This window comes from Cetorhinus maximus, chromosome 1, assembly GCF_964194155.1.
Source record: "Cetorhinus maximus chromosome 1, sCetMax3.hap1.1, whole genome shotgun sequence".
NCBI classification, from domain to species: domain Eukaryota; kingdom Metazoa; phylum Chordata; class Chondrichthyes; order Lamniformes; family Cetorhinidae; genus Cetorhinus; species Cetorhinus maximus.
Window position 1 is genome coordinate 62,800,424 of NC_135879.1, and position 18,814 is coordinate 62,819,237.

General features: G+C 47.3%; 1 protein-coding gene across 1 annotated transcript in view; it reads right to left on the minus strand.

The window, feature by feature from the left end:
• Positions 1–18,814, minus strand: part of lrba (LPS-responsive vesicle trafficking, beach and anchor containing) — a 913,498-nt gene that overhangs the window by 857,890 nt on the left and 36,794 nt on the right. Inside the window, exon 2 of the mRNA XM_078541260.1 lies at positions 3,161–3,392. Coding sequence (XP_078397386.1) covers positions 3,161–3,392 — 232 coding nt within the window. The remainder of the gene's footprint in view (positions 1–3,160; positions 3,393–18,814) is intronic.

The following is an 18,814-nucleotide window of genomic DNA, read 5'->3' on the forward strand; positions in this document are numbered from 1 at the left end:
TGCCTTGCTTTTCGTGCACAGGACATACCTGGGCAACTTTCCACATTGCTAGGTAGATGTCAGTGCTGTAGCTACATTAGGACAGCTTGGCTAGGGTCACAGCAAGTTCTGGAGCACAAGTCATCAGTACTATTGCTGGAATATTGTCAGGATATAGCCTTTGCAGTATCCAGTGCCTTCTGCCGTTTCTTGGTATCATGTGGAGTGCTAATTCCCTATATTTAGGGAAACCCATGAGGATGTGAAAAAACACATCTACTTTCTTCTTTGGCCTGAGTCTAATTGAAATAAAAATGATTTTCTCATTCTACTCACTAACCACCCCCCTCCAACCACAGAATTTACTCAATTTTAAAATTTTCATTTCCTATTGCAGTATGGAATGCCAGTCAACTGCTGACCATATTTAAGTCACGGCAACAACCAATTCATCCAGACGATGATCCTTTTCATTTGAGGTGGACAGCTGTTTTGGTCTAACTGTAAGTGAACTAAATATACTCAACTGAAATACACCTACAAGAACTGTGTTCTCCTTCAACTCTGGCCTCCTACAAATCTCCCACTCCCTTTACCCAACAACTGGTTTCACACCTTCAGTTGTCTAGGCTATAAACTATGAAATTCCTTCCCTAATCGTCTTGAGCATTCTCCTTCAAAACATAGCTTTGTGCCAATATAATATTCTTGTACTTCTTTGGCCAAGCTTCTTACCACCCCTTTTAATACCTCCTCCTTGGACTCAGTTTCTTCTTTTGCCCGATTATGCTCCCGTGAAGTGCGTTGGACATTTTCCAATGTGAAAGGTGAGATATAAATGTAAATTTTTGCTGTTATTGTCTCAAGTCATTCAGAAAATTACAGAAAGGTAGCTAATCTATTATTCTATAAAGGTCCAGGATCTACATCGCTGCAGCGAGTTCATTAGGGCCTGAAAATACATCATTTGTCCAGACTATACAGAGCTGAGAACATCACCTTGTGATTGAAGCACCAGCAGACCAATTCAACCCCAGATATATCACAAACAACTTTTTTTTTGGCTGCCTTAGAAATAGGAGACAACAGCAGGATTGTCAATCTATAGGCACACAACCTTGTGCTAACACCAACTGGACTGCTATATTGTATCTGTTGTTAAAATCCAACATCTTATAGATTGGGGTGGACAAAAAAACCACCTGGGACCATATCCAAATTGAATCTATCTAGCCTCTATCTGGTAGTTCTCACTGTGGGGTCCATGGACTTTAGTGGATCTGTCGAGACCTGCCAGGACATCCGGGGGTACAGGAAATTTCCTGGGAAGCAAGAATCTGAGACTAGGAAAAGCAAAGGAACTCAGATTAGCAGGTATGAGGACGCAGACTGCACTTCAATACGCATTACTTGGAGAGTTGTGAAGTTAGCATCCTCTTCATCCAAGCACCTTCTCAGAAGGAATCAAAAGATGTCTCAGAGGTGCTCCAAGTGAATAAAAAGGCTCCAGGGATGATTCTGGTGTGGCTTGTTTTGGATGATTCATCTTGTAAGCTGGCAGCAGCAGATACTAAGATGAAGCCATTTATAGATAATTTTGATAGTCCTCATTCTCTTCCTAGGAAGAGGAGAGATATTTGTGTTTGTTTTACAGTATACTTGTGCTACTTCCATGAACATGCAGCTTTAAAGGAAAGTTTGTAAAAACAACTGCCAGGGAGGCCTCAATGACATCTGGCTGGGTATGGTACTTACTTTTAATAAGTCACCATCAAAAAGGAATTCAGTGCTATTAATTCATTAGTAGCTTGGACAGTTTAGGTCCAAGATGCTAGGCACCAAAGAGAACCCAGCACTAATTGGTGTAGTCAAGTCCCCCCGAATCAACTATTCTTGATCACTTGTAATGAGTCAGTAGTGGTCCTTGTACTAACCAGTACAAGGGTGAACTTCAAAACTTCCAGCTAGGAGTGGACAAATACTTTTAGCACAGTTTTTAAATTAGGACATATGGCTTGATGGTTTTAAGAAGATATAGTTTGAGAATAGCAACAACGTGCATTTATATAGCACCTTTAATGTAATAAAACCCCCCAAGGCAGCATGCAAGGGTTTTTAAGCAAAATTTGAAACTGAGCCATTTAGGAAATTTTAGGCTAGATGTCCAAAGTTGGTCAAAGGCACTGGTTTTAAGGAGCGCTTTAAAGGAGGAAAGATAGGTAGAGAGATTTTGGAAGGGAATGCCAGAGTTTAGGGCCTTGACAGCTGAAGGCACCACCACCATGGTGGATTAATTCAAATTGGGAATGCTCAAGAGGGCAGAATTGGCAGCGCTCTCGAGGCGGGGGGTGGTGCTGTTAAGTTGTGATCTCTTCCAGTGAGATCACAGAGATGGGAAGGATGAGGCCATGGAGGCATTTGAAAACAAGGATCAATGGCACCTTGTGCTGAATGTTAGAAAGTTAGCAGTGTATCTCAGCGCCATGCTTCATTTGTGCTGCTGCTGTTATCGATCACTTGTGTTCATCTTTACACATGTGGTCAACTGACAGTTATTAGCATATTGGCCTGAAAATAAAATTTCAATTGCACTGGAAGTGTGTCAATCAATATCAACACATTAATTCCTAGGATAAAAACACTGGGGTAAAAATAAACTAGATTTGATTAAAACAAATTGACCACACAATCTGGGAATACTTTAAAGGGATACCTAATCTAATAAACTAAAATCTTAACCAAATCAAGTATTAAGAGAACACAACCCTTTAAAAGCTAGGAATGAATAAACCATTGCTATGGCACATGTCCTCAGGTATCATACCATGCAGAGGAGCACAGGCACACCTCCTATATACAGTGCCATGGCATTTTGTGTTTTAAGCCGACATTCCCCCAAACCAAGCTGAATCTATTTAACTCCTTAATAAAAACATTTTGCACTCAACTTCTCAACTAGTTAGTATGGAATGGAAATAATCATCTTCCTGGAAACCATGTGATTATGCAATATAAATCTATACTGGTTGGCATACAGCCACTTTACAAAAAAAACAGTAAAAGGCAGACAATTAGCTTCTGTCAAGCCAACTATATAATTTGACATCTTAAGCCATTCTCACCTTAGTTGGGCAGGCTACACCAAGGGTCAAGACATTCTCAAAAAAACCAACTACCTTACCTGCTATCATATTGTTAACTCTATCAATTCTCTTGAGAACAAGTTCAATCAATCCAGCATCGGTGCAGGCCTGTAGATTACGAATACTTTTTTTCAAAACTGCTGTGAAAATGCTCCAAACTTCAGCCTGGCAGGTCACATCACAGTTGTCCAATAGTTCCACCATGCAAGCAATACTTCCCATATCTTGGATGATGAAATTCATCTCCAAGTCAAATTGTCCTCCTACAAGCTTTAATAAAAAAATATTGTGTTCACAACCTGCATGACAAACAATTTTCGTGACAAAGATTTACTCTCAAGTATCACATGTGCATGCGTATATGCTGATCTATTTGTATACAATAAATTTGTTTCTTGAAGGTTGTGACATATGCCAAAATACATTTACAAATTTGAAAAATTACAGTAACTATCTTGAAGCATCAAAATTATGGCACAATGGTAAATTTGATTTTCAGTATTTTTGCCCACATTTTTTTCCTTATATTTAAGCTTAAATTTCAAATGAGACAAGTAAAACAACAAAAAGATGCATATAGGGAAGGTGTGAATGGCAGGATCATGAATATCTGCTGCCCAAAAGAAAAGAAGAGAGAAGCAAGAGAGAGAAAAAAACAAATCAGCAAAGGAAACAAAATAGAGGCAGAGGTCAAGATCTAAAATTGTTGAACTCAATGTTGACTCCAGAAGGCCGTTAAGTGCCCAGTCACAAGATGAGGTGCTATTCTTCCAGGTTGTGTTGCATTTTATTGGAACACTGAATTCTCTGCCCTTGGCCTGCTGCAGAGTGGCAAGGTGGAGAATTAAAATGACAAGTGACTGGATGCTCAGGGTCATGCTTCTGGACTGAAGTGCCGTGTAAAGTGGTCATGCAATCTCCCTAATGTAGATGAGACTACATGGTGAGCAGTGAATACAGTATACTAAATTGAAAGTACAACGAAATCATTGTTTCACCTAGGAGTGAATGTTTGAGGCCTTAGACACTGAGAAAGGAGGAGGCAAAAGGGCAGGTTTTGCATCTCCTACGCTTGCACAGAAAAGGTGCCAGGGTGATGGAAGTGACTGAGCAGTGGTCCAGGATATCGTGGAGAGAACAGTCCCTTTGGAATGCTGAAAGCAGAGGGGAGGAGGTGATGTGTTTGATGGTGGCAACATGCATGAGCTGGGGGAAATGGCAGGGGGTGATCTGTTGAATGCAGAAGTTGCTGGGAGGGAGGTGGGGAAAAAAGAAACACTATCATGGCTCAGGGAAGAAGGCTGAGAGCAGAAATGTGAGAAATGGAATGTTCACATTTGAGGATCCTGTCAACATTCATGGGGGTGATCCTCAGTTGAGAAAAAGGGAAGACATCTCTTAAATATAGAAGATTGCATCGTCAGATATGATGGAAACAAAGAAACTTTATAGGAAGTAGGGTGTGAGGAAGTGTAGTCAAGGTAGCTGTGAGAGTCAGTGAGCACACTAGGCTCAAAATTAAGAATCTATAAAACCGGGTTGGAATCTGTTAGTGGTTTGGAACAGGTCATCTGCCTGACTCAAAACACAGTAATTTACCTAAAGTTTGTGTGGTGAAAGATTATACAAAGTACAGTTTGGCAAATGGTAACCATAGGTTCAAATTTATTACGTTACCTATTCATTGGTTTGTTGCTATATGCAGACCAACTTACTTTTAATGAATGCACCTTGTGAGAAATTACAGACGTAAACTAGGCATAGTGCACATGAAGCATCAGTGCACCATGCCACGTTGTCAAACAAGCTAATAAACAGTAGATGGGAGTACAAATGATTTTTTTTTAAAAAACAAAAAATTTTCATGAATGACCCAAGTGCCCAGATCAAGTCAATACAAAGTTTTAAGTTTATGATTCCCCAAATGAAGTTTCCACTTTATTGCTAAAAGATAGGAAAAAAGTTGCAAATGCTGGAAATCTGAATAAAAACAAATTGCTGAAAATACAGAGTAGGTCCATCAGCATTTGCAAAGAGTCAGGATGGTTACAAGTTTCAGATCTAGATCCTTCAACAGAACTGAAAACTAGAAGTTAAGCAAGCCCCTGAAAGGAAAGTGTTCTTCCTGGAAAGAAACCCCCAGCAACAATATATCTCACCTAAAATAGTTAATATTTTTCAAACAAATGCCACTGCATACTTGTGCATTCACACTTTGAAAGGGAAGCTGAATTCAAAATAAATATCTGCCAATGGAATTGAAAAGTCAAAAAAACCAAAATGATCAATTTCTTCCATTTTCCTAATTTTTTGAAGAGGAGCCAACTAGGTTTATTACATAGAACTTGTAGCACAAAATAGACCATTCAGTCCAATTAATCTGTGCTGTTTATATTCCAGAAGAGAGTCTTCTCCCATTCCACCTACTTCACCCCAGCCCTTCAAGGTACCTTTCTATTCCCTTTTCTCTCAATACTCACCTAGTTTCCTTTTTGTCTCAACTACTTCCTATGGGAATGATTTTCACATCCTAACCAGTAAAGAAACTTCTCCTTACTTCGCATTATATTTTATTAGTAACTATTTTGTATTTATGGCATCTTGTTTTGGATTCTCCCACAAGTGAAAACATTTTCACCACGTCTACCCTGTCCAACCCATATCTAATTTTAAACAACTTACATTTATATGGCGCCTTTAGGGCAATGAAACAACCCAAGATGCTTCACAGAAGCATTACAAAAAAAATGGTATGACATGGTGCCACATCAGGAGACGTTGGATCAGATGACCAAAAGCTTGGTCACTCAGAGGAATCCTCTCAAATTTTTTTTAAAATCAGGGATACAGGATACACCAGTTAATCAGATCTATTTGATGACCAATTGGGCCTCCCTCAAGGGGGGCACCAATCCTACAACACAACCACAATTGACCCAATTAAGCCAAAAATGTACAAAAGAAAATAAAATTTAATTGTGTTTTCTTCAATTATACATTTGCATTATACAGATTAACGTGGATTCTGCAGAAAAACCAGCGTTATTTGAACTGGTGCTGTGCTGAAGCCACTATTCAGAAACTAAAAAGATATTGGAAACAGCCTGAGGATAAATAAAGATCGCTACCAAGGAGGGGAATTGATAACAAGGAGGCCTAAATTCAGGACTGACATTAATCTAGGAAAGATCAATGCGGTTCATCCAACTCTCTCTTAAATTTGCTGATACAATCAGCACCTACTGCCACCTTGGCAGTCGATTTCATGCGTTTATCTCCCTCCCCATTAAGTAATTCAATCTAAACTACCTTATCACTCTCCATTTTCTAAATGTGAAGCTATGCCTTCTTGTTGCATATGATTAAGCCACAGACATTTATTTGGTCTACACTCTTTAAGACACAGAATACTAAAATAAAATCATCCGAGTTTTCTCATCAGTAGAGTCATTCTCAACTTATTCAGTCTCGCCTCTTAACTCAGGTGCCTAATTTCAGCCATCAGTGTAGTTGTGCTTCACTTTACCCCACCAATGCCTGGATGGATTTCTCTTAATATAGTAACCACAAGAAGTTTGGAGCTCAGTCAATGGTTTTCATTCTCGGATGGGAATGGAGTTCATTAAGCAAAATTAAGTACTTTTGCCTTTGCTGTACCAAGGTATTAGTTGTTTTGTGTGCATAATGCTACAAGATTTAAAAATCAGGTTCATTCACAGAGCATGGCTCTGATGCTTTCAATTAGATACATCAGATACAGTCACTGTTTCTGGCCAGGAGACCAAAAGGAGGGCAAACGTGCGACTTCAAATACAAGTACCTTTTAGGTTTTGTTTATATATATTCTTGGCATTTTGAGTTTGAAAAGGGCATTTTATTTCTACTGTCATGTATTGAAAAGTATTTCTATGCTTTTGTTCAAATGAAATTGCCCAAATGAAGCAGAAATATATACACACAAATTAACAGAGACAGATGAAAATTTAGCAACATATTGCTATATTCAAGAACCTTGGGTATCTGATATTGTAGTTTAGGGCAGACGACATTCTTTATGTATGTTACTTAGTTACATACGTAAATCTACTTTCCTATTGTTTCTGTTCACCTATCCATTTACTGGGCAATCAGTCTGTTGAAAACCAAGGCTGCAGGCTAGTGAAATATTTATACTGTCTTCTGCAGTTGAGAAAGCTGGCCAATGGTAAGCAGTATAAACAGCATGCTGAGATATATTAAAAATTCTCTGCTCAACCTATGAGTCCCTTTATAAATTACCTAGATATTGTACAGATCACAGGGGTAAAAAGGGCTCACTTAAAAAACAACTTATTACGCTGAACCAGAAAAGAAAAGCAAGTTTTCTTCATGAAGCCTAACCTGAGCTGGAGGAATAGCACCTTGAAGAACAAGGGCAGAAGACACATGGGACCACCACCTGGAAGTTCCCCTCCAAGCCATTCACCATCCTGACTTGGAAATATATCACTGTTCCTTCACTGTCGTTGGGACAAAACCCTGGAACTCCTTCCTAACAGCACTGTACGTGCACCTACACCACATGGACTGCAGCAGTTCAAGGCAGCAACTCAGCACCACCTTCTCAAGGGCAATTAGGGATGGGCAATAAATGCTGGCCGAGCCAGCGACACCCACATCCCATGAACGAATAAAAAAAAATCTAATCTTTCAATTAGGCAATTAGCCTTCCAGACTCACTGAATTCAACAATTTCAGATCACAACCTCTGCCCCATTTATTTTTGAGATGACAAGTTGGTGATGAGTCAGCTATTTACATTTATACCTCAAAATTCATCTTTTGTTTCTTTACTTGATCCATGACCATCTCCTTTGGCATTGCACCATCATCCCTTTACCCATTTAATCTCTCCTGCCTTCCACGCTATCACTGACATGACTTTTTCTTTCCCCCTCCCATCTCAACACTTGTTCTGCCTTTGTACTTGCTTAAAACATGTGTACATCTCTAACTTTTTTCCAGTTCTGACACAAGGTCATCAACTTGAAACATTAACTCTGCCTCCCTCTTTAGATGCTGCTCAACTTGATTATTTCCAGCACTCTGTTTTTACCTCAGGTTTGTCCTGCAGACTGTCTAGTCCTATCAGCAGCAGAACATATATATTTTTAACCATAAACTGCCTGGCTCAGCCACCTGTTCTCCCTTTCTGAACAATCTCGAGTTCTTCCCTTATATTGCTTGTTGGCAAATAGATTTCTGAGATATGATATGATTTGTGTTAATCCCAACTTTATCATTCTTCCACAATCTTGTAAGCATTTTCCCTAAAACGTAGAGACTTTATTCAGTCTCTCCCGATTTGACACTTTTTTCTGTTAATGCTTTTCTATCTAGGTAGATACTGCATTTTGAAGATTTCCTGATTTTATTTGTTCTTGGTTTCTATTGACACAGGAATCTTGTCTTGCTTTTGATAGCTGAGGGCAGCTATATACCAGAAATCAATTACTGAAATCAAAATCAGAAATGAGAGGATATTTAAATGATAGTTCCAAAGATTTCAAACAATAGTTGGCTACAAGTTGTCCAGTGGCTACAAGTTAAAAGGTTGTCTTGGCTAGCAATAGAATCTTCAAATTAGCTTGGGACCAAACAAGACATTTAAGACAAGTGAAGAGAGAACTCAGTGGGGTGCATACCTCCACCACATTGTGTTACTCAATGTTACAACAATTATGCTCTTCCTTGAGACTTTTCCCTGCCTGCTTAATGCTCTGTAACGACAAAGCTGAATAAAGAAATCTTTTTATTAAAAGTTTGCATCTCATTGAGGAGACTTCTGGCAAATGCACATCGAACGACCTGCTTGGAAATCTCTGCTCATATTTTGACAACTGAGAGAAATTCCACCACAGCAGCTGAGACAATCTACAACATTCTAAAACAATCAATAGCATTCTAAATAAAACAAACAACATTCTTTAAAAAACAGTCATTTCATCTTATCTCCCACAATTAACGGATCCTTTAAAAATTTCCAGGATCCAGATCTGCATCTTCACCAAAAGCTAACTGGGTCTTCCTTGGGTCATATCCTGTGTGCTAAGTTTCGCTGAAATCCGTCCATTAGCTTTTGAGATATATTGTTTACAGACAAACAGTGGCAGAGGTAATAATCAGCCTCCAGCAGGTCTGTTTAAATAGCACTAATTTCTCCTGTCACCACCCATCCGTAAACAGAAAGGTGTTTTAATTTGTTTCCTTTTTTATTAGTATATTTCCCAACCCCTTGCTTTTTGTTTGATCCAATTCCTACTAATTCCACAGCAAACACGAGGTAGGATGAACTCTAAGGTAAGTTTATTGCACGCATTCAAAAACCGCGAAGAGGGTCCACAACATCCCCTCACACACATCCAGTAAAGAGAGAGATGGAGAAAATAAGGTTTTACAGTACAGAGCCCACAGAGAAAATAAACATTGGTTTACATGGAGGTCCAGGGTCCAAGATCAAAGATCGATGAGAAATTCCTTCACAAAAGTATGCGGGCTGAAAACCGGTGGTGTAAGATTCACTTTTCCGGTGGTGTTGACTTCACAAGATGAAATAGGGGTGCAGAGAAAATCAGTTTGTAGGTGATGGTACAGAACTCCTTTTGTGGCCTCCCAATCAGGTGTTACAGCAGCAGACTGGGCTTGCAGCCCTGGAAGGCGATATTAACCTGTTCAACAAGCCAGAGTCTTAGGTCACGTGCCTTACTTCACCACAACATCTTCAACAAAGGATGTTTATCCAGTGTCTGGAAATTGGCTGTGTGTACCAGGCTAATGAGGTCTCAGCCATAACAAAACTAAAAATAAAAATACCTGGAAAAACTCAGCAGGTCTGACAACATCAGCGGAGAGGAATACAGTTAACGTTTCGAGTCTATATGACTCTTCAACAGAACTAAGGAAAAATAGAAAAGAGGCGAAATATAAGCTGGTTTAAGGGGAGGTGGGACAGGTAGAGCTGGATAGGGGGCCAATGATAGGTGGAGATAACCAAAAGATGTCATAGACAAAAGGCCAAAGAAGTGTTGAAAGTGGTGATATTATCTAAGGGATGTGCTAATAGGTGACATTAAGGGTAGAAAGCAGGAAGATCAAGGTACAGATAGCCCTAGTCGGGGTGGGGTGGGGGGAAGAGATCGAAATAGGCTAAAAGGTAGAGATAAAACAATGGATGGAAATACATTCAAAAATAATGGAAATAGGTGGGAAAAGAAAAATCTATATAAATTATTGGAAAAAAGGGGGATCGGAAAGGAGTTGGGGATGGAGGAGAGAGTTCATGATCTAAAATTGTTGAACTCAATATTCAGTCCTGAAGGCTATAAAGTGCCTAGTCGGAAGATGAGGTGCTGTTCCTCCAGTTTGCGTTGAGCTTCACTGGAACAATGCAGCAGGCCAAGGACGGACATGTGGGCATGACAGCAGGGTGGAGTGTTGAAATGGCAAGTGACAGGGAGGTCGAGGTCATGCTTGCGGACAGACCGAAGGTGTTCCGCAAAGCGGTCACCCAGTCTGCATTTGGTCTCTCCAATGTGGAGGAAACCGCATTGGGAGCAGCGAATGCAGTAGACTAAATTGAGAGAAGTGCAAGTGAAATGCTGCTTCACTTGAAAGGAGTGTTTGGGCCCTTGGGCGGTGAGAAGAGGGGAAATAAAGGGGCAGGTGTTGCACCTTCTGCAGTTGCATGGGAAGGTGCCGTGGGAGGGGGTTGAGGTGTAGGGGGTGATGGAGGAGTAGACCAGGGTGTCCCGGAGGGAACAATCCCTGCGGAATGCCGCCGGGAGGGGTGAAGGGAAGATGTGTTTAGTGGTGGCATCATGCTGGAGTTAGCGGAAATGGCGAAGGATGATCCTTTGAATGCAGAGGCTGGTGGGGTGATAAGTGAGGACAAAGGGGACCCTATCATGGTTCTGGGAGGGAGAGGACAGTGTGAGGGCAGTTGCGCAGGAGATGGGCCGGACACGGCTGAGGGCCCTGTCAACCACCGAGGGTGGAAAACCTCGGTTAAGGAAGAAGGAAGACATGTCAGAGGAACTGTTTTTGAAAGTGGCATCATCAGAACAGATGCGACAGAGGCGAAGGAACTGAGAGAATGGGATGGAGTCCTTACAGGAAGCGGGGTGTGAGGAGCTGTAGTCGAGGTAGCTGTGGGAGTCGGTAGGCTTGTAATGAATATTGGTGGACAGTCTATCACCAGAAATTGAGACAGAGAGGTCAAGGAAGGGAAGGGAAGTGTCAGAGATGGACCATGTGAAAATGATGGAGGGGTGGAAATTGGAAGCAAAATTAATAAATTTTTCCAGGTCCAGACGAGAGCATGAAGCAGCACCGAAGCAATCATCAATGTACCGGAGAAAGAGTTGTGGGAGGGGGCCGGAGTAGGACTGGAACAAGGAATGTTCCACATACCCCATAAAGAGACAGGCATAACTGGGGCCCATGGGGGTACCCATGGCCACACCTTTTATTTGGAGAAAGTGAGAGGAGTTTAAGGAGAAATTGTTCAGTGAAAGAACAAGTTCAGCCAGATGGAGGAGAGTAGTGGTGGATGGGGATTGTTCGGGCCTCTGATCGAGGAAGAAGCGGAGAGCCCTCAGACCATCCCGGTGGGGGATGGAGGTGTAGAGGGATTGGACATCCATGGTGAAGAGGAGGCGGTTGGGGCCATGGAACTGGAAATTGTTGATATGATGTAGGGTGTCAGAGGAATCACCGATGTAGGTGGGAAGGGACTGGACGAGAGGAGAGAGAATGGAGTCAAGATAGCAAGAAATGAGTTCCGTGGGGCAGGAACAGGCTGACACAATCGGTCTGCCAGGACAGTCCTGTTTGTGGATTTTGGGTAGGAGGTGGAAGCGGGCCATCCGAGGTTGGGAGACTGAGAGGTTGGAAGCTGTGGAAGGAAGATCTCCAGAGGAGATGAGGTCAGGAACAGTTCTGGAAACAATGGCTTGATGTTCAGTGGTGGGGTCATGGTCCAGGGGGAGGTACGAGGAAGTGTCTGCGAGTTGATGCTCAGCCTCTGCGACGTAGAGGTCAGTGCGCCAGACAACAACTGCACCACCCTTGTCAGCAAGTTTGATGACCATGTCAGGGTTGGACCTGTGAGAACGGAGTGCAGCAAGTTCAGAGAGAGGCAGGTTAGAATGGGTGAGAGGAGCAGGGAAATTGAGATGACTGATGTCACGCCGACAGTTCTCAATAAAAAGATCAAGAGAAGGTAAGAATCCAGAGGGAGGGGTCCAGGTGGAGGGAGAATATTGGAGGCGGGTAAAAGGATCCGTTGAACGGGGAGAGAACTCCTGCCCAAAGAAGTAAGCATGGAGACGAAGGCGGTGGAAGAAGACTTCAGCATCGTGCCGAGCCCGAAATTCATTGAGATGAGGGCGCAAGGGTATGAAACTAATCCTTTGCTGAGCGCTGAACATCAGGGGTATGGTGAATACACGGCTGGGGCTGGGATTGGAAGACGGGATGGAGACAGAGGGACAGGCAGGGATGGAAGGCCCTGGATGGGCGTTGGTGTCGATGAGTTGTTGGAGCTTGCGTTCCTTTGCACCTGAAAGAAAGAGACAAAGTTTCTTGTTGAGGCGTCAGATGAGACGAAGAATAAAATTAAACTGGGGGCACGGGCAGCTTAGAAACAGGGTGCAGCGGTGCTGCTGGAGGGAGAGGTCGAGTGTGTTCATATGGCGGCGCATGGCACTGAGGGTGGATCTCAGGATGCGACGAGAGTAGCAGTCCGAGGACTGTTGTATGTCCTGGAGAAACCTGTAATCCTGGGTGGGTTCGAAACATGAGGGATGGAACTTCAGTTGGAATCCACGTGGGGTAAGTCGGAGACAGTCACTGAGGAAGGAAATATAGCTGTGAAAGCGGGTTTTAGTAAACACCTTGTCAAACACCAGGAAAGAAATGGAAAGCAATGAAGGTGAACAAGGCAAAAGAGAGAGATGGAAATCCTGTCAGAGAGAAGAGCAATACTTCTTCAAGGTAGGCATTCCTTGAAGAGCAGTGGCAGTCAATTAAATACTAAGACAAAAGCAAAAAACTGCAGATGCTGGAAATCCAAAACAAAAATAAAAATACCTGGAAAAACTCAGCAGGTCTGACAGCATCTGCAGTCTCAGCCATTATGAGTTGAAAGAGGTGCTATTTGATGAAGGTCTGGTGTTTGGGAAGTCATTGTCTCTGTGGCCTCCGAATCTGCTGGTAGGCCAGGGTTTGTCAAATACAAATGGCCTTCATGTAGCTCCCTTTGAAGTTGGGTTGTGTAGTCCCTGGGTGGCCTGTTAGCAGCTCCTCAGAAATAGCAAGGTGTGACATTTCTGAAACTGCTTCTTTAGTTTCAAGGACTCACAAACAATGACTCACAGACAGAGGGTCAGCCATCTTAATGGTCTTTGTTCATCCGAAAGGTCCAGTTTAAAATTAAGAAATAGCCGTGAGGATATATTTTTATAAAAATATAGTGTTGGGTTCTGTTCCATCACAGCCTGAATCCAGGGCAGGAATGAGAGATTGTGGCCCAAAGTTGCTGACTCAAGGCTTGAAATTGTCACAAGCTACTGACGACTGTGGCGACAAGAGCAAGCCAGAGGCTAGGAATCATGCGACAAGTAACTCACCTCCCGGCTCCCCAAAGCCTGTCCACCATCTACAAGGCACAAGTCAGGAGAGTGATGGAATACTCCCCACTAGCCTGGATGAGTGCAGCTCCAACAACACGCAAAAAGCTTGACACCATCCAGGACAAAGCAGTCCGCTTGATTGGCACCACATCCGCAAACATTCATTCCCGCCACCACTGACGCACAGTAGCAGCAGTGTGTGCCATCTACAAGATGCATTGCAAGAATTCGCCAAGGCTCCTTTGACAGCACCTTCCAAACCCACGACCACTGCCATCTAGAAGGACAAGGGCAGCAGAAAGATAGGAACACCACCACCTGGAAGCTCCCCTCCAAGTCACCCACCATCCTGACTTGGAAATATATCACCATTCCTTCATTGTCACTGGGTCAAAATCCTGGAACTCCCTTCCGAACAGCACTGTAGATGTACCTACACCAGATGGATTGCAGCAGTTCAAGAAGGCAGCTTCAACACCACCTTCTCAAGGGCAACTAGGGTTGAGCAATTAATGCTGGCCCAGCCAGCAAAGTCCACATCCCATGAATGAATTTTAAAAAAACTTGAGTATGACACGTTGAGGGTTGCTCATCACCTCCTCCCCCGCTGCCACCCCATGATCTTTGCCCTGAAAAGTGCTGATAAGAAGTGGTCTTGCTCTTCTTCCTTTGTCTGGAAGACACTCAACACTTCATTGCCACCAACAGTGGAAGACCCCAACAGGGTATAGGCCTGTGTCAATGCCACCCCCTATGCCAGCTTTTGAAAGTGGCTTAAAAGAGAGACACCAGTTGCAGTTAAGGTGTAGACCCACCAGAACATGAACAAGGGTGGACCCTGGAAGAGAACCAGGCTGCAGAAGCCACATAAGATGATCCACTTCCAAACAGAGGAAAACCCTGGCAGGTTAGATCTAAGGACTAACGAACAGGGGATATCCACGGTGGGTTGGGCTGATGGGGGTTGGAAGAGAAAAAGAGACAGAGGGAGAAAAAGAGACAGAGGGAGAAAAAGAGAGAGAGGGAGAAAAAGAGGAGGGGGAGAAAAAGAGGAGAAAGAGACAAAAAATGAGAGAAAAAAGAGAAAAAGTGTGAAGGAGCAGAAAGTGAAAGGGAAAAAGAGAGGGTCAGAGCGAGAGAGTCAGAGAGAGTGAGAGAGTGAGTGTGAGAAAGTGTGAGAGAGAGAGAGGGAGGGAGAGAGAAAGAGAGAGTGTGTGAGAGAGAGTGAGTGTGAGAGAGCGAGAGTGTGAGAGAGCGAGAGTGTGAGAGAGCGAGAGTGTGAGAGAGCGAGAGTGCGAGAGAGCGAGAGTGCGAGAGAGCGAGAGTGCGAGAGAGCGAGAGTGCGAGAGAGCGAGAGTGCGAGAGAGCGAGAGTGCGAGAGAGCGAGAGTGCGAGAGAGCGAGAGTGCGAGAGAGCGAGAGTGCGAGAGAGCGAGAGTGCGAGAGAGCGAGAGTGCGAGAGAGCGAGAGAGCGAGAGTGCGAGAGAGCGAGAGTGCGAGAGAGCGAGAGTGTGAGAGAGCGAGAGTGTGAGAGAGCGAGAGTGTGAGAGAGCGAGAGTGTGAGAGAGCGAGAGTGTGAGAGAGCGAGAGTGTGAGAGAGCGAGAGTGTGAGAGAGCGAGAGTGTGAGAGAGCGAGAGTGTGAGAGAGCGAGAGTGTGAGAGAGCGAGAGAGTGTGAGAGAGAGTGTGAGAGAGAGTGTGAGAGAGAGTGTGAGAGAGAGTGTGAGAGAGCGAGAGAGTGTGAGAGAGAGTGTGAGAGAGAGTGTGAGAGAGAGTGTGAGAGAGAGTGTGAGAGAGAGAGAGAGTGTGAGAGAGAGAGAGTGTGTGAGAGAGAGAGAGTGTGAGAGAGAGTGTGAGAGAGAGAGAGTGTGAGAGTGTGAGAGAGCGAGAGAGCGGGCGAGAGAGCGGACGAGAGAGCGGGCGAGAGAGCGGGCGAGAGAGCGGGCGAGAGAGCGGGCGAGAGAGCGGGCGAGAGAGCGGGCGAGAGAGCGGGCGAGAGAGCGGGCGAGAGAGCGGGCGAGAGAGCGGGCGAGAGAGCGGGCGAGAGAGCGGGCGAGAGAGCGGGCGAGAGAGCGGGCGAGAGAGCGGGCGGGAGAGAGAGAGAGCGGGAGAGCGGGAGAGAGAGAGAGCGGGAGAGAGAGAGAGAGCGGGAGAGCGAGAGCGGGAGAGAGAGAGCGGGAGAGAGAGAGCGGGAGAGAGCGAGAGCGGGAGAGAGAGAGCGGGAGAGAGCGAGAGCGGGAGAGAGCGGGAGCGGGAGAGAGCGAGAGCGGGAGAGAGCGAGAGCGGGAGAGCGAGAGCGGGAGAGCGAGAGCGGGAGAGCGAGCGGGGGAGGGGTCGGGGAGAGAGCGGGGGAGGGGTCGGGGAGAGAGCGGGGGAGGGGTCGGGGAGAGAGCGGGGGAGGGGTCGGGGAGAGAGCGGGGGAGGGGTCGGGGAGAGAGCGGGGGAGGGGTCGGGGAGAGAGCGGGGGAGGGGTCGGGGAGAGAGCGGGGGAGGGGTCGGGGAGAGAGCGGGGGAGGGGTCGGGGAGAGAGCGGGGGAGGGGTCGGGGAGAGAGCGGGGGAGGGGTCGGGGAGAGAGCGGGGGAGGGGTCGGGGAGAGAGCGGGGGAGGGGTCGGGGAGAGAGCGGGGGAGGGGTCGGGGAGAGAGCGGGGGAGGGGTCGGGGAGAGAGCGGGGGAGGGGTCGGGGAGAGAGCGGGGGAGGGGTCGGGGAGAGAGCGGGGGAGGGGTCGGGGAGAGAGCGGGGAGGGGTCGGGGAGAGAGCGGGGGGGTCGGGGAGAGAGAGCACGGGGGGGTCGGGAGAGAGAGCACGGGGGGGTCAGAGAGAGAGCACGGGGGGGTCAGAGAGAGAGCACGGGGGGGTCAGAGAGAGAGCACGGGGGGGTCAGAGAGAGAGCACGGGGGGGTCAGAGAGAGAGCACGGGGGGGTCAGAGAGAGAGCACGGGGGGGTCAGAGAGAGAGCACGGGGGGGTCAGAGAGAGAGCACGGGGGGGTCAGAGAGAGAGCACGGGGGGGTCAGAGAGAGAGCACGGGGGGGTCAGAGAGAGAGCACGGGGGGGTCAGAGAGAGAGCACGGGGGGGTCAGAGAGAGAGCACGGGGGGGTCAGAGAGAGAGCACGGGGGGGTCAGAGAGAGAGCACGGGGGGGTCAGAGAGAGAGCACGGGGGGGTCAGAGAGAGAGCACGGGGGGGTCAGAGAGAGAGCACGGGGGGGTCAGAGAGAGAGCACGGGGGGGTCAGAGAGAGAGCACGGGGGGGTCAGAGAGAGAGCACGGGGGGGTCAGAGAGAGAGCACGGGGGGGTCAGAGAGAGAGCACGGGGGGGTCAGAGAGAGAGCACGGGGGGGTCAGAGAGAGAGCACGGGGGGGTCAGAGAGAGAGCACGGGGGGGTCAGAGAGAGAGCACGGGGGGGTCAGAGAGAGAGCACGGGGGGGTCAGAGAGAGAGCACGGGGGGGTCAGAGAGAGAGCACGGGGGGGTCAGAGAGAGAGCACGGGGGGGTCAGAGAGAGAGCACGGGGGGGTCAGAGAGAGAGCACGGGGGGGTCAGAGAGAGAGCACGGGGGGGTCAGAGAGAGAGCACGGGGGGGTCAGAGAGAGAGCACGGGGGGGTCAGAGAGAGAGCACGGGGGGGTCAGAGAGAGAGCACGGGGGGGTCAGAGAGAGAGCACGGGGGGGTCAGAGAGAGAGCACGGGGGGGTCAGAGAGAGAGCACGGGGGGGTCAGAGAGAGAGCACGGGGGGGTCAGAGAGAGAGCACGGGGGGGTCAGAGAGAGAGCACGGGGGGGTCAGAGAGAGAGCACGGGGGGGTCAGAGAGAGAGCACGGGGGGGTCAGAGAGAGAGCACGGGGGGGTCAGAGAGAGAGCACGGGGGGGTCAGAGAGAGAGCACGGGGGGGTCAGAGAGAGAGCACGGGGGGGTCAGAGAGAGAGCACGGGGGGGTCAGAGAGAGAGCACGGGGGGGTCAGAGAGAGAGCACGGGGGGGTCAGAGAGAGAGCACGGGGGGGTCAGAGAGAGAGCACGGGAGGGTCAGAGAGAGAGCACGGGAGGGTCAGAGTGAGAGAGAGAGGGAGGGTCAGAGTGAGAGAGAGAGGGAGGGTCAGAGTGAGAGAGAGAGGGAGGGTCAGAGTGAGAGAGAGAGGGAGGGTCAGAATGAGAGAGAGAGGGAGGGTCAGAGTGAGAGAGAGAGGGAGGGTCAGAGTGAGAGAGAGAGGGAGGGTCAGAGTGAGAGAGAGAGGGAGGGTCAGAGTGAGAGAGAGAGGGAGGGTCAGAGTGAGAGAGAGAGGGAGGGTCAGAGTGAGAGAGAGAGGGAGGGTCAGAGTGAGAGAGAGGGTCAGAGTGAGAGAGAGAGGGAGGGTCAGAGTGAGAGAGAGAGGGAGGGTCAGAGTGAGAGAGAGAGGGAGGGTCAGAGTGAGAGAGAGAGGGAGGGTCAGAGTGAGAGAGAGAGGGAGGGTCAGAGTGAGAGAGAGAGGGAGGGTCAGAGTGAGAGAGAGAGGGAGGGTCAGAGTGAGAGAGAGAGGGAGGGTCAGAGTGAGAGAGAGAGGGAGGGTCAGAGTGAGAGAGAGAGGGAGGGTCAGAGGGAGAGAGAGAGGGAGGGTCAGAGGGAGAGAGAGAGGGAGGGTCAGAGGGAGAGAGAGGGTCAGAGGGAGAGAGAGAGAGAGAGGCAGGGTCAGAGAGAGGCAGGATCAGAGAGAGAGAGGGTCAGAGAGAGAGAGAGAGAGAGAGAGAGGGAGGATCAGAGAGAGAGAGAGAGAGAGAGAGAGAGGGAGGGCCAGGGAGAGAGAGAGAGAGAGGGAGGGCCAGGGAGAGAGAGAGAGAGAGAGAGAGAGAGGGAGGGCCAGGGAGAGAGAGAGAGAGAGGGGGAGGGCCAGGGAGAGAGAGAGAGAGAGGGCCAGGGAGAGAGAGAGAGAGAGAGGGAGGGAGGGCCAGGGAGAGAGAGAGAGAGAGAGAGGGAGGGCCAGGGAGAGAGAGAGAGGGAGGGCCAGGGAGAGAGAGAGAGAGAGAGATGGAGGGCCAGGGAGAGAGAGGG